General features: G+C 56.0%; 1 protein-coding gene across 1 annotated transcript in view; it reads left to right on the top strand.

The window, feature by feature from the left end:
* Positions 1–14,047, top strand: part of OAF (out at first homolog) — a 17,914-nt gene extending 3,867 nt beyond the window's left edge. Inside the window, exons 2-4 of the mRNA XM_082844496.1 lie at positions 10,751–10,885; positions 11,773–11,953; positions 12,661–14,047. Coding sequence (XP_082700622.1) covers positions 10,751–10,885; positions 11,773–11,953; positions 12,661–12,926 — 582 coding nt within the window. The 3' untranslated portion in view covers positions 12,927–14,047. The remainder of the gene's footprint in view (positions 1–10,750; positions 10,886–11,772; positions 11,954–12,660) is intronic.
* The last annotated feature ends 620 nt before the right edge of the window (positions 14,048–14,667 follow it).

Genomic DNA, 14,667 nt, shown 5'->3' with positions numbered 1-14,667 from the left:
CATAATCATAGTTCACATCGCATCTCAACATGGACCTTCCCTGCTAAGCCTGGGTGCAAAGGGGTTGAATGACCGACCCAAAGTCACACAGAAGGTCAGCACTGAGCCTGGAAGAGCCTTAATCCTTCATCGTAAGCTTCTCTTTGAAGCTCCATTTATTAGTCAGAGTTCTCCCGAAAAACAGAAATAATAGGGTAGAAATACAGATCTACAGAAAGAGATTTTATTATGAGGGCTTGGCTCATACGGTTACGGAGGCTGAGTCCCGCGGTCTGCCGTCTGTAAGCTGGAGGTCCAGGAAAGCCCATGTCGTCCCAGTCTAAGTCCACAGGCCTGAGAACCAAGCGCACTAATGTCTGAGGGAAGGAGAAGATGGATGTCCAGCTCACACAGAGAGAGCAAATTTGCCCTTCCTCCACCTTTTTTGTTCTATTCACACCCTCAACAGATTGAATGGTGCCCACCCACCCTGGTGAGGGCCACCTTCTGCTCAGCCTGCTACTTCAAATGCTCATATCTTTCCGAGACAGCCTCACAGACACACCCAGAAATAATATTTTGCCACCTATGTGGGCATCTCTTAGCCCAGTGAAGTGGAAACATAAAGTTAACCATCACACTCCAAAATTGCTGGCCAGCCCCCCAGCAGGGAGCAGCCATCCCTGTCCTGTCAGTCTACTCAGGGCAGCAGCGAGGCCCCTTGTGCTGGATGCAATGCAGCCCTCTGTCTGGATGATCTCACCACACACCCACACCCACACCCACACCCACACCCACACCCACACACACACACACACACACCCCACCCCCCCACCCCTTGCACCCTCCCTGTTTGCATCTGCCGGGATGGGTCTCTAACATGGCCTGGCCCTCCCCACACAGCCACACTGGACCTGAAGCCAGTAAAGCTGTAACAGTAATCAACCTGCTCTAGGACACGTATGTAGCCTGGAGCCCGGGCAAGGATGACGAACTCCACGAGCAGCCTGGAGCTACCGAATCACCATCGTGAGTTACCGTAAGCCCTGCCCACAGGCTGCTGCCCGTCAAGCAGATCAGGCAGCAGCTCTCAAAGAAGTGCTAGAGCTCAGCGACTCCCAGACTTTGCTGCACATTTGAATCGCCTGGGGAGGGAGCTTTAGAAAACCCCGAAGCCAGACTAATTAAGTCCGACTGTCTGAGGCTGGGAGCCAGGCAGCCAGAATTTTAAAGAGCCCCTGGTGATTCCAATGAGCAGCAAAGTTTGGGAAGCATTGGCATAGCTGCTCCAGGGAAGAAAGGGCTTGCAGGAGGTTTCAGGTTAGACTGGTAAATGAAGGTAGATCCCAAACTCAGTCACTTCGTTGAAACCTGTCATTCTACCCGCAATAGTCCCTAATGTGTTTCAATAGCATATCGAGGCTTAATTCTCCGTGCCCTCAGTGCAGGAACTAAAATTCATCACACACTGTCAACAGGCAGTGCTCTTCTTGAGAATCCAAAGCTCACGTATGTAATTATACCCGGATGTACAGACTTACTGGGCATATTAATAGCGGGCGTGGCACCATCCCGGCTTTTGGTCTGACAGCCCTGTTGGTCCCCGTCTCCCAGGCTGCTGTGCCCGTCCAAGTATCTCTTTCCCCTCTGTCTCCCAGTGTGAGTGTCTAAAAGCTGTGGGAGGGGATGAGTCATGCTCAAGCGGTTTGGTGCTGACTGGACGGGGAGGGTGGGGCTGAAAGATAAGAGAAAGTCATGAGCAGCTGCGTGGGGGTTGGGGGGGGTCAAGGCTACGACGGGAGGAAGGAGCCACGTCCAAGTGTGTAGAGGGAGGGGGTCAAGAGGGGCCTCGGGCTGGCGCCAAGATAGGGGAAGCCATATAACAGGGTGGGTGAGCTTGAGGTCACTCTGAGGGACCCAGAGAGATTGGAAACTTGCGCCCTGCTCTGGGCCCCGATGGTCCAGAGAGCACCAGCGTCCCTGCCCTGGGGCTCCCCGCCTTGGTGCGGGGAGCAGCTTCAGCCTGTGAGAGGTAGTCAGCAAAGATGTGGAATGTGCAAATGGCCATGTGGCTGCCCGAGGCTGTTCATTCTAACGGGATATCACATCACGGGACTGTCAGGCAGGACAAACTCTTAGAGTCCAATCTCCCCCTACCCTGCAGTTTGGTGATTTGTAGTAGGGGTATTTGTTGGAGAGGATGTCTTTTGGGGGAACAGAGGGCAGTCGAGGTGCTTACAGGAGAAGCTCAGAGTTTTTTGGTATCCGGGGTATTTCCCCACCCTGGCGGTTCATGAGAAGTCACCAGAAAGAATGATCCGGCTTGTGTCCATGGAACCCTCCGGTCTAACAGCAGTCCCTCTGCCATGTCTGAGGAATTCCTCCCCGCATCAGGGATCAGCAGCCCTGCCCCGAGGTTCAGCCCAGCTCCTGGAGTCTGGCAAGCATCTCCCATCCCCCGAATGCCTATGTCCAGATGGAGTCCTGGCAGAAGGTCCCGGGTCAGGCAGTGAGGACTCCCACCTGGGACAAGCAAGTGGCCTGTTGGGATGACGGGGAGAGGCAGCAGTGAGGTTCTTCCTACGAGGCTTCCCAGGGTACACAGAGGTGGTGACGGTGGAACAGCAGAGGCCAGCTTTGAGGTAAGAATCACATATGTCTGAGCTGTCGGATCACACACTGACAGTTGCTTTCACACACCTGGCTTATTCGATCCTCACCACTACATCGTGCAGCAGGTATGGCTTCCATTTTGCAGACGTGCAGACTGAGGCTCAGAGCTATGAAGTGACTTGGACGAGATCAATAACTAATGATCCAAGATTGGGACCCAGGGAGCCTTCCACTCTATTCTGACCGCCTGTGCCACGATGGCATATACGTGGGCTCCTTCTAGAAGGCTGAAGAAACCTGAATAGGGGAGGGGAGAGGGAAGAAGGAGACTGAAAAAAGCTTCGGTGCAGAGGAACAGATCTACAGAGAAAACCTCCTCTGTACAGATTTGGGCTGCACCCCTCCCCCAGGCTCATCACAATTCCCCCACCCCACCCCTCCCACGAATTTTAAGTTTTGACCCCTTCACTGTGCCTGAGACACTCCCCGTTCCCCTCCCGCCACGGCCTCTGGAGAGATGGCGGGTGGGGGTGAGGGGACCATTTTTAAAACATCTCACAGATACTACTGAGCACTCACTAGACATTTTTCTGCCCTTTCCCAGCTGTGTGACTTGACAAATCACATAACCTCTCTGAGCCCCAGGTTCAGACATGACACAAACACAGTGTGATGCTGGCAGGCGTGTTGTGAGAAGTGAGTAAGAGGCCTCAGCGAAGCAGAGGCCAGCGAGGGCACGTGAGAAGAGAAGTAGCAGTTCTAGCCGGGGCCCCAGCCCTGCTTCCTCAGGCCGTTAAGCAGATGGTTCCCGCTCTGGGGACCAGAGCATTATTAGGATTCCCGTCCTTTCAGCTGGCAAGCGCTGAAGTGGCTGCCACCGAGGTTCCCACGAAGGGCTGGGGGCGGGGCTGGGGCTGGGAATGCAGGTGAGAGGGAAGCGTGGCACCCGCCTCGGGAGCCCTGAGTCAGCAGGACATTGGGGCGCAGTTGCCCCACATACAGCCACACATTGTTCCAGGGGCAGTCGGGACATTGGCGACCTCTGGGATTTGGCTGACAGAGCACTGGGGGCACTGGGAGGGGGCAGGCGGCACTGCCCCCAGCTGGTCGTGGCACCCGTAACAAGAAGCCTCTGTCCGGGCCTAGCCTTGAGGGTCTGCAGGCATCTCGTAATAGGGGCGGCCTACGTCCCGGGCACCGGCCAGGGAATGTGCTCGGCCTGGCTTTGGGTTGAGTCCATTCGCCTCTGTACCTGCTTGGAGAGACAGGGCAGAGGGGCCAAGGTGCCCCTGAGTGTGCCCCGGGGCAGCCAGCATGGGGAGAAGAGGGCGTTGGTTCCTGGCTGCCCCTCCAGGGCGACCCCTCACCTCCCCAGTGCAGTGAAGTTCGCTCCTCTCTAGCCATAAAGCAGCCCCAGCCAGGAGCAGCGCCATAAATACTTGGGTTGGCTCAGCCCGGGCCTCAGAATCACACAGTCCGGTGTGACGACGGGAAGGAGACCAAGATGGTAGAGGAAACTCCCAGGAGACAGCATCAGCCGTCCAAGGGCAAAGAGGAAAGGGGAGTTGGTGCTTTGTGGAGACCCTGGAGAGGTGGCCTTCAGCCTGGGCTGTGCAGCCACCGTGGCACAGAGGTGGGCTGGGAGAGGGGCTTTGAGGGAAGGGCAGCTCCGCCGTCAGGCCCTCTTAGTTTTCAGGTCCCCTGTGGTGCAAGGCTGGGCTGACAGCAAGGTCTGAGACAGGACAGCCCCCCCCCCCACTGCTCCCCACTGGGGGGCTGAGGAAGGCCCCTGGGAGGGTGACATGAAGGCAGAGGAGGAGGGGAGGTCGGCCAGGCTGAGGCTGGGGCAGCGAACGAACGTAGGAGAGGATGCCCACGAGGGGGTGTGCAAGGCAGGGGAGTGTAACAGCATGTGTGCAGAGGCTCGTGTGTGAGATGGGGTGCGAGACATGGCGTGTGAGACTTTGGGGGAATTCAAGGAGGGAGGGAGGGTGTGGGAGAGACTGTCGGAAGGAGGTGGGCCTGTGAGACAATCTGTGAGGGCTGCCACGTGTGACTGAGAGAAAGGGGGAGGTGAGGAGTCTCCCGGGAGAGACTGTGAGGGAGGAAACGTGCTCCTAGGAGCAACGGTGTGAGGGAGGAGGGACCGTACAGCCGAGCCACGGCGTGGGCCCTGGCGGGAGGGGCCTGGGGGGCCTGGGTGCCGCTGGGTGAGGGGTGGGAGGTGGTGGGAGGATCAGCACGTCTGGGTGAAAGATTATGGCCGTGGGACCCATGAATGGGGGAAAGCAAGTGTCTGTACGTCCAGTTGCGATTCGACTTGGCTGTAACATAAAACCCCACAGCAGCGGAAGCAAGAGAGAGGTCTGTTTCCCCCTTTCAGTCTCATCTAAGGCTGGAAGCCGGCAGCTGGGCTGATGTGACCGCGTCACAGCCGTCAGCGCTCCGGTGGGCTCCGTCTGTGGGGTCGCCACCCATCCCCAACACTGAGGTTTCCCTGGAGCTTCTCCCCAGGAAGGCAGCAGCAGAGGCCTGGCATGGACTGTCTGCTCTTGGAAGTGCAGAGAGCTGCCCCCTGCTCTTCCCAGAACAGCCTTCTCTCTGTGAGATACAGTGGCTCTCTGGCAGCGTGGCAAGGAGTGGACGCAAAGAAGAATAGAATATTTGGGAAGGGGCTCGGGGCAGGGGGAGCTCGGAAGAGCAGAAGGATCACTGGATTGAGTCAGGAGATCTGGGCTCCTGGGCCTGGCTCTGCAGCTGTGTGACCTTGAAGGTCACGTCCCCTGCTGGAACCTCACTGGAGCATGAACTAAATGATCCCCTAAATCTTCTAGAAGCCCGAATTACAGCTGTAGGACGACCAGCCTGCAGAAGCCCAGTTACAAGGAAGCCCAAGAAGAGAGAGCCGTCTTCTTTTTGGAGGCGAGGGGGTTGATGGAGGCCCCAGAGCACCGGTCCATTCTCTCAGCTCTGTGCCAGACCCTGAGGACGCTGCATTAATAAGTGGAGCCCCGTCTGGGGCTGGGGCGCAACACGAAGGGCCCGGGGCACTTGTTGCCCAGGCAGAAGACGCTACATGAGGACGGGGCCCTCTGCCGAGGCGTTTAGGTCAGATGCACACTGGCCCAGCACAGCTCGAGTTTCTGATTCAGCTCTAAGCCAGAGATCCATTCATGTCCTACCCTGGCTCAAAACCCAGCGATGACGCCCAGTGATCTGCTAGATGAAGCTCAGACTTCTTTGGCTGGGCTCTCGGACACTGTGCCCTGCCCTCCTGCCGGCCAGCCTCCTCCTTCCACACCCAGCCCTCCCCTCCCCGGTACCCCTTCACTTTCCTCAGCACCCTGGCCTGCTCTTGTTTGCCCACTCAGCGCTTCATTTATTCATTTCCAGATAGGTACTGAGCGCCTGCTGTATTCAGGGGGCGGGGATACACTGCAAATAAGATACTGTCCCAGCCTCAAGGAGTTGAGTCTGGAAGGAAAGAGATCATTGCAGACACAGTGGGATTCGTGCTCTGGAGGCTAGGGGTTGGGCCCGGCCAACTCTGCTGGAGGGTTGGTGAGGGCAGGGGTGACGGATGCATTTGAACTGAGTCCTGAAGGATGATGGGCAGAAGGGGACAGCTCATCCCTGGCAGAGGCGTCAGCTCATGGCCTCGCTCATTCTGGGAACCGCCATCTCTTTGGTTCAGCCTCTGGGGGGTACACTTTATGGTGAGGACAAAAGGAGCCTTGGAAGGGCACTGGGCCAGATTGTGTGACAGTAGCGTGGAGGGAGGGATGGGGTGGGGGCATTAAGAGGCCTTGGTACCTTCCCATCTTCTGTACATGCCTCTCTCTTTGCTAGAAAGCCACCCATCCTTTGACTGTCCAGAACCACTGAAATGTCCTTCGCTCTAGGAAGCCTTTCCTCCCTCCACCCCTCCCAGGCCCATCCCTAAGGGGACAAAAACGCTCCCTCCTCCATCCTTTGCCCTATAGCATTTTGCATAAACCTCACCCTAGGCCTTATCATAGTGCGCCGACATCAGTTGTAGGTCAGCATCTCCTATGAGCTCCTTAAAGACAGGAGCCTTGGCCTTGGTCGTGCCCACTCCCCTGCCCCGCCCTGGTGCCTGTGAAGGCTCTGCCCTGTGTAATCAGTGCCCTCCCACAGATAACCTGCGAGATCCAGCAGCCACCTGACTTCTCTGGGCCTCAGGTACATCTCTGGGAGAAAAATTTTTTGTCCTGCCTCTGCAGGTCTGGAGTAGATCACAGCTGGAGCAAGGCCAGGGATTGCAGCAATAATAGAGAAACTTAAGGAATCCGGCCCACTCTGTTCTGAGACCTTTCACTCATTTTTCCTCACAGTAATCCCTTGAGGTGTAGGTATTGTTAGTTGTACTCGTTTTACACATGTGGAAACTAAGATACAGAGAGGTTAAGTAAATCCCTCAGGGTTACAGGGCCCATATCAGCAAAGCCAGGATCTGGACGCGGCCAGCACTGGCTCCAGAGCCTTTGCTCTTAACTACCGTGCTCTTTGGGAACCTTAAAACCATCCCCAAAGGACTTCAGCAAATGCTCTTTCCGTGGCCATACGCTCTGTGTGGCCCAGTTTCAGCCCTAGTACTGGCCACTCCACTTCTTCCTGGTGGCCTGGCTCCTGGTGGGCTGGAGTTTCCTGGGAGCTTGTGGGAGAAGAAGCCTTATAGAAACTGCCCATCTTGGGAACCCTAGCCTGAGTCCTGGGCCTGGGGAGCCTGCCATGGGCTCTTCCCCAGCTGTGCGGTATTGCCTTGGGGGTTAGGGCACCTCTGGGTGGACCATCCCAGGGGACTCTCGGGCGAGCAGGGAACCTGGGAGCCAGGCATCCATCTGGCCTGGGCTTAGCGTTTGGCCAGATGTTCCTTGGAGCAGGGAGACCTCTCCCCCTGCCCTGCCCTCTGTGCTGGAGGGAAAGGGGGCCCTGGAACCTTAGCAGTGAGTCTGAGGTGTGGGGAGTAGAAGGTAGGAGGGACGCTGGTCATGATGACGGAGCCAGAGATCCAGATGCTTGGGCTGCTTCTCTCCCTCCCGGGGCTCAGCACATGGAGTATGGTTTCCCGGAGACATAGGATTAAGAAGGCTGGAGAATTCAGGGTTTAAAGAGGCTCTGGGCAGGGCAGGCAGAGGGCTTAGAAGGGTGTTCCTGCGTCATCTTACCCTGACGTTTGCGTCAGATGCTGTTGTCTGTTAGTCACACAGAGCCTTGGATAGGAGCCGCCACGTTCCCAGGGCAGGTCTGCAGAGGACATACAGACCACCGCCGACGGGCACAGCTAGAAGAGGGCACTGCCTTCTCATCCTGGCTCTGCCGCTCGCCAGCTGTGTGGCCTAGGGCAGACCACACTTTCTCTCTGGGCCTGAGCTTTAGTTTCTTTAACTGGGCATCAAAGAAATTGAACTCGTTGGTCTAGGACGCAGCTGTGCATTGTGGCTGTGAGAGCTTGGGTTTTGGAGTCAGACGGCCAGGGTTAAAATTCTGACTACATTTCCTCTTGGTCCCATGACCTTGAGCAAGTTATCCATTCCAAACTCGGTAATAATCATAGTTCCTATCTCCTCTTGTTATAAAGATTTTAAACCGGACGATACATCCTTTTTGACTCATGGTAACAATGACTTGTCCTTTCCAGTTAAAGCTTTGTCCTACACGAATAAATAGGAGATATAGAGGACATCTATCTCAACAAAATAATTCTCATCCCCTCGCTTCACCCCCAGTCAAGTTCCCATTTTGGTAGCGTTTTGTTGTTGTTGTTGACGTTGTTGTTTAATACAGAAGCAGGGAAAATACTCTAACAGATTTTGTTCGCCCCCTGGTCTGGTCTAAAAGTTCAAATTCTTTCTCCTGCTAATGGTAGACGGGTGATATCCAAGCAATGAGGCCACTTGGGGCATCCCTCAGACCGCAGGCGGCGACACGTGCCTGTGGTCTTGGAGAAGATGCTGTGAATATACCAGATGGGTTCTTTTAAAGGGTCATTGCTGAAATTACCCCGGAGGTGGAACTTGGATCCTGCCTGGGGGTCCTGCCAGGGACATCCGCCTGACTCAGCCCCCGGAGGGAAAGTCTGGTATCAAGTCTCACCTGGCAGGAACTGAGCCCAGAACAGAAAATGCACAAGTGTACCAGCCTCCAGTCTCTCCTCAGACGACCTGAGGGGGTGGAAGATTGGATGGCCCAGGCTGGCGGGGCAAGCAGATCCCAGCCTCGTGGCCCGAGAGTGGATTTCCTGTGGAGAGGAAGCTGAGGTTATCCGAGCTCTGATTCACCTTGCCTGCAAGGCTGGGACCGTGAGGAACCTTACGGAACCTTTCTCACCAGCTGGGTCTCAATTTCCCTTGCTGCAATCTTGGCGGAAAATCTCCCTGGACACTCCCACCCCTCAATGTTCCAGAGATCATTTACAGTGAAAGGACGTAGGGAAATGTCCTTGTAGAGTCAGAGGACTTCCAAAGGGCATGGGGGTTTGTGTGAGGACAGCACTGACTAGTTTCAGATCACCTGGGACACTTGCTGGTCACATGCAGTAATGACAGTGGCCCCGGTTAGCACCGCTGAGCACGTACTCCGGGCGGACATTCTGCTGTGCTTTCCCTCCACACTAACTCATTTAGTCGTCACCATAAGCCTCCAGGTAAAAGTGGCATCATCCCCTTGGGCTTCCCTGGTGGCGCAGTGGTTGAGAGTCCGCCTGCCGATGCAGGGGACACGGGTTCGTGCCCCGGTCTGGGAAGATCCCACATGCCGCGGAGCGGCTGGGCCCGTGAGCCATAGCCGCTGAGCCTGCGCATCCGGAGTCTGTGCTCTGCAACGGGAGAGGCCACAGCAGTGAGAGGTCCGCGTACCGCAAAAAAAAAAAAAAAAGGGGGCATCATCCCCATTTCACAAACGAGGCTTAGAGAAGGTGGGAGATAGACCTGTATGCCGGCTAATATAGTGTAGACTTGGAGTGGAACACTGGGCCCCTCACTGCCTCTACTGGAATCCAAGGGGGACCCTCAGACCCTGTTCTCAGAGCATTTCACTCTGGCACATGGACAGTAAGTGCTCAGTGAATGGGGGCTCTCAGTGGGCGAGGCCAGGGCACGGACACTGAAGGATGCATAGCTACACAGGGCTATATACCCTCCGTGCTGGTGCAGGGCCATTGGGGTTCCTGGAGGAGAACCATAGTTGTGGCTTGGGTCTCTCGCAGGGGGGCTCTTGACGTATTCAGACCACTTCTGACTGGGACCTGCTGACTTCTCACCGCGAGCTGTTAGCCAAGGCACAGAGATGGGTGAGAGCAAGGGACACCTCAGGTACCCAGGGTTCCAGCAGCCAGATTGGGAAGGGGACCCGACCCCACCGCCCTTCTCCCTTCTCCTTCTGCCCCCCCTCCCCCAGTCTCTCTGATTCATGCAGTGAATCAGTGACAGGAAAGAGCCCTTGGCCTGCTGGTAATGCCATTAGTAACCCCGAGGGGAAAGGGGAAGTGGAGAGGGAAGGGGAAAGGTGAGCCAGCCCGGCTCCCTCAGGTCAGAAGGCCGCAACAGCTGCTGCTGTGTCTTGCCCTTAACCCCACCCTGACCGCACTACCTCCATCTGAGATGCAGGTGGCTAAGAGCCTGGCTGACCAGAAGCACCGGGGGCATTCTCCCCAAACCTACTGAATGGGAAAGTCAGCGAGAGAAACTCTAGAATCTGTACTTGTAAAAATGCAGCCCTCCCCCATGATGCCGTAGTCGGGTGGTTGTAGGGGCCCTGACTCACCCTGATCATGGTGATATGGGGGTACCACCAAGGGGAAGCATCAGCTATGAATGAACCAGGAGCCGAAAAGGGTGCTGTTTCCTTTAAGGTGACGTTCTGTACTTTTAAACAATTTTGTTTTGGAAAGCTTTCCAGCAGTTCCCTGTGTGAATTTTCCAGGAGGCTTTGGAACATCTGGGGCATGTTCTTTCTTTTAAGTCACAGGTTTAAACGGGAAAGAGAAAATTTTCCATGCCGGCAAGAGGGAGGCGTCTATTGCAGGGCAGCGTCCAGGCCTGTGTCCTCTGCAGGGTCTGAGCTGAGCACTGGGTGGGCTGGTGAGGAGGCCCCGCCCCCTCTGGTCAGTTCCCATTCTTCTGCTCTTCTCCATCAGGATGTGAAGATCTTCCGGGCCCTGATCCTAGGGGAGCTGGAGAAGGGACAGAGCCAGTTCCAGGCCCTCTGCTTTGCCACCCGGCTGCACCACAATGAGATCATTCCCAGCGAGGCCATGGCCAAGCTCCGACAGGTGAGTGCCCACCCTGGACCTGACCCAGAGCCCTCACGCCTGCAGCTGACTCCTGGCCTGGACCCTACCCCAGCCTCAGGCTCCCACCTGATTGCCGGCACCCCACTCTTACCCTCTAGTCCTGAACCCCTTAAATATGCCAAACCTGACCCCATAACCCCAGATCCCTAATCTGCCCTGAACCCCCATCTCCCAGCTTCTGCCAGTCCCCTAATCTCAGCTCCTCCCAGTTTATGATGGAGGCAGGTCGGATCTGCCTCCAGGCCGAGGGCCACCACTCATCGTCCCGGTGACGCTGGACAAGTCACCTTGCCTTCAAAATCCCTGTTTTCTTACAGAGAGATGGGTTATGGTGAGAATTAAGTGGGAGAGTGCATGTTAAGTGTTCAGTGCGGCCTTTGAAACCCTCAGCCTGTTGCCCTTCTCCCGGTCCCTTCCTGGACCCCGGGCCTCTCCCCGGCCTCATTTAATTTCCCTGAACTACCCAGCAGGAGCTGTCCGAGGCCCCTCCCTTTTACCTGCTTTTCCCAGAGTGATTCAGTTGCCTGGATGTTGGAGAATACAGGGCCCCAGAGGTCACTGACCCTGGGACAGTTCGCGTCGCCTGCCCACCTCCAATGCCACCCCCCAGCAACGGGTCAGAATTCTCCCTCAGGCCCCAGAGGTCAGCCCGGGCGGCCGCGGGCTGAAAAGGCTCAACTGCGCCCGGGGTATCAGTTTCTCCTCCAGTTGGAGGGGGGCTGGGTGCCCCTTGACTGCCACCCTGCCGGTGGCCCCAAGGATCCGAAGACAGCCGGCGTGGGCTTGTCTGACTCTCAGCGACCAGGGAAAGAGTGGGCAGGGGGCCTTCTGAGGCCGGGTGGGAACGGCTCTTCTCCTCCACGCAGAAAAATCCACGGGCAGTGCGGCAGGCTGAGGAGGTGCGGGGCCTGGAGCAGATGCACATGGACGTCACCGTGAACTTCAGCCAGGGGGGCCTGCTGAGCCCCCATCTCCGCAACGTGTGTGCCGAGGCCGCGGATGCCATCTACACCCGCCAGGAGGACGTCCGGTTCTGGCTGGAGCAAGGTCAGCTGGGTGCTGCCCGCTGCCGTATCGTCTCAGATATGATGGGAAGCAATGACGAGATATGGGAGGTCTAAACCCAGCTGGGACTGGTCAGGGAAGGCTTCCTGGAGGAAGTGATGCCTGTGTGGCTCTTTACTGAGAGGAGTCAGCAGATGAAAGGAACCAATTCCAGGTAGGGACGCGGAGAACTGTGACTCTGCTAGGCCCCAGGGAGGGAATGCCCAGGCAAAGCCCCCATCAGCCCTGCCCTTAGTGAGAACACAGATGGAACCTTCTGTCGTGGGACATGGGAACAGGAACCAGGGTCTGGATGGGGCCCAAAGATGCCCATTCCCAGCTGCCACCTCTTCTGCCACCTCTCAGAGATCAGCTCCTCTCTTTCCCTTCACACCTTCCCAGGATCCTTGAGAACGCCTCCCATCTTTGCACAGTCCCTGCCTTTCCGGCCTATGGGACCTCACTGCTGGCCCATCTCTGGGTCACCTTTCCCAGGACTGTCCTGAAGTCAGACAGACCTGGGATTCAGTCCTGACTCCCCTACCTACTGTGTGACCTCAGCCAGATGGTTAAACCTCTCTGGGCCGGTTTTCCCATCTGTAAAACAGGGATGATAACACTTAGCCCATAGGGGTGCCGGGATGCCTGAAGGGGCCATGCCAGGAGGTCCCCACCCCTCCCCCATCCCTGACCTCCGCCTTCTCCCCCAGGTGTGGACAGCTTCGTGTTCGAGGCCCTGCCCAAGGCCTCAGAGCAGGTGTTGCTGCCTCGCTGTGGGCAGGTGGGGGACCGCGGGAAGCCCTGCGTCTGCCGCTACGGCCTGAGCCTGGCCTGGTACCCCTGCATGCTCAAGTATTGCCACGGCCGTGACCGCCCAACACCCTACAAGTGTGGCATCCGCAGCTGCCAGAAGAGCTACAGCTTCGACTTCTACGTGCCTCAGAGGCAGCTGTGCCTCTGGGATGAGGACCCCTAGCCGGCTCGGGATGAGGGGTGGTCCCGGAGGCCGCTGCTGGGGGCCCACTGCTCCTCCCCCAGCCGCCAGAGGGCGTGGCCACCCCCAACCGAGGCCTTATTGCTGTTCCTTCCCTCCTAATCCCAGGAGCCTCTGGCCCCCGACTTGTCACTGTGAAAAGGGGTGTGGCACGGCAGGGGTTAACTCATGAAGGCAGCCCCCCACTCCCATGGGGACGGAGGGAGAAGGGGGTTCTCCAAGCTTGACCCCCGCATCTCCCCTGAAATGTTCGCTTTCAAGCAACCAAAATAGGACCGCGTGACTCTATTTAACTCTTTGCAGGTTTAGACCCTGGAAGGTGTCGATGCCTGTGACACCCACCTCCCCACGCCCAGCCCCCTGCCCCACCCTCCAGAAGGAGCTGGCCCCTGCGCATCTTCCCACTGCCCAACAGGGAGGGGATCCTTGCCCCAGAGAGGGAGCAGCGCCGACAGCGGATCTCAACACGTTCCTCTCACTACTGGCCTCTGAGGCTGCCCGGGGGCCAGCTGGGGGCCCCCCACCCTGAGACAGACCACAGGTGCCTTTCCGCAGACCTGGACTTTGCCGAGGGAGCTGGAGCCGGTTTGCACCCTCGAAGCAGAAATATTTTTGTAAGGTTTTGGGGCAGGGAGGGAGCATGAAGTATGAGGAAAACTTGAATCCCAGATTTTTAATGCAAAGTATTTATCATTTGTACCAGAAATAAAAGTTTAAATTTTTACGTGGCTGATAGCTCTAGACTCGGAGTTCTGAGAGAACTTTTGGCCAATGCTGCCACCTGGCGTCAGGAGAAGTGTCCCTGTGCTCTTGGTGACCCATCTTGGGACAACAACTCCTAAAGCACCTACTGTGTGCTCAGCCTTGTGTTGGGGGGAGAGGATGTAGATGGGGGTGGGTATTATTAGGAAAAGATATGACAAAATTTCTGCGCTTAAGAAGATGAGACATACATAGATGGGCAAGCCGGGCAGTAAAAGACCCCGTGACATAGACTGAGATGTGAGATATGGTGAAAACTCTGGAACCAGACTTCCAGGGGTCAAATCCTGGGCATGATTTTTTTTTTTAATTTATTTTATTGAGGTATAGTTGGTTTACAATGTTGTGTTAGTTTCTGATGTATAGCAAAGTGATTCAGTTATACATATATATAATAGTTTGCATTTGTTAGTCCCAAACTCCCAGTCCATCCTTCCCCCACCCCCTTCCTCCCCTCCCCCTTGGCAACCACAAGTCTGTTCTCTATGTGAGGCTGTTTCTGTTTTGTAGATAAGTTCATTTGTGTCCTATTTTAGATTCCACATGTAAGTGATATCATATGGTATTTGTCTTTCTCTTTCTGACTTACTTCACTTACCATGATCATCTCTAGGTCCGTCCATGTTGTTGCAAATGGCATTGTTCCATTCGTTTTTATGGCTGAGTAGTATTCCATTGTGTATGTGCACCACATCTTTTTTTATCCATTCACCTGTCGGTGGACATTTAGGTTGTTTCCATGCCTTGGCTATTGTAAATAGTGCTGCTGTGAACATAAGGGTGCATGTAAATATCTTTTTGAATTGGAGTTTTGTCCAGATATATGCCCAGGAGTGGGGTTGCTGGATCATACGGCAACTCTAGTTTTTGGAGGAACCTCCATACTGTTCTCCATAGTGGCTGCACCAATTTACATTCCCACCAACAGTGCAAGAGGGTTCCCTTTTCTCCACACTCTCTC

Source organism: Leucopleurus acutus (genome assembly GCF_964270905.1).
Source record: "Leucopleurus acutus genome assembly, chromosome: 8".
NCBI lineage: Eukaryota > Metazoa > Chordata > Mammalia > Artiodactyla > Delphinidae > Leucopleurus > Leucopleurus acutus.
This window is presented reverse-complemented; position numbering and strand designations above follow the sequence as displayed.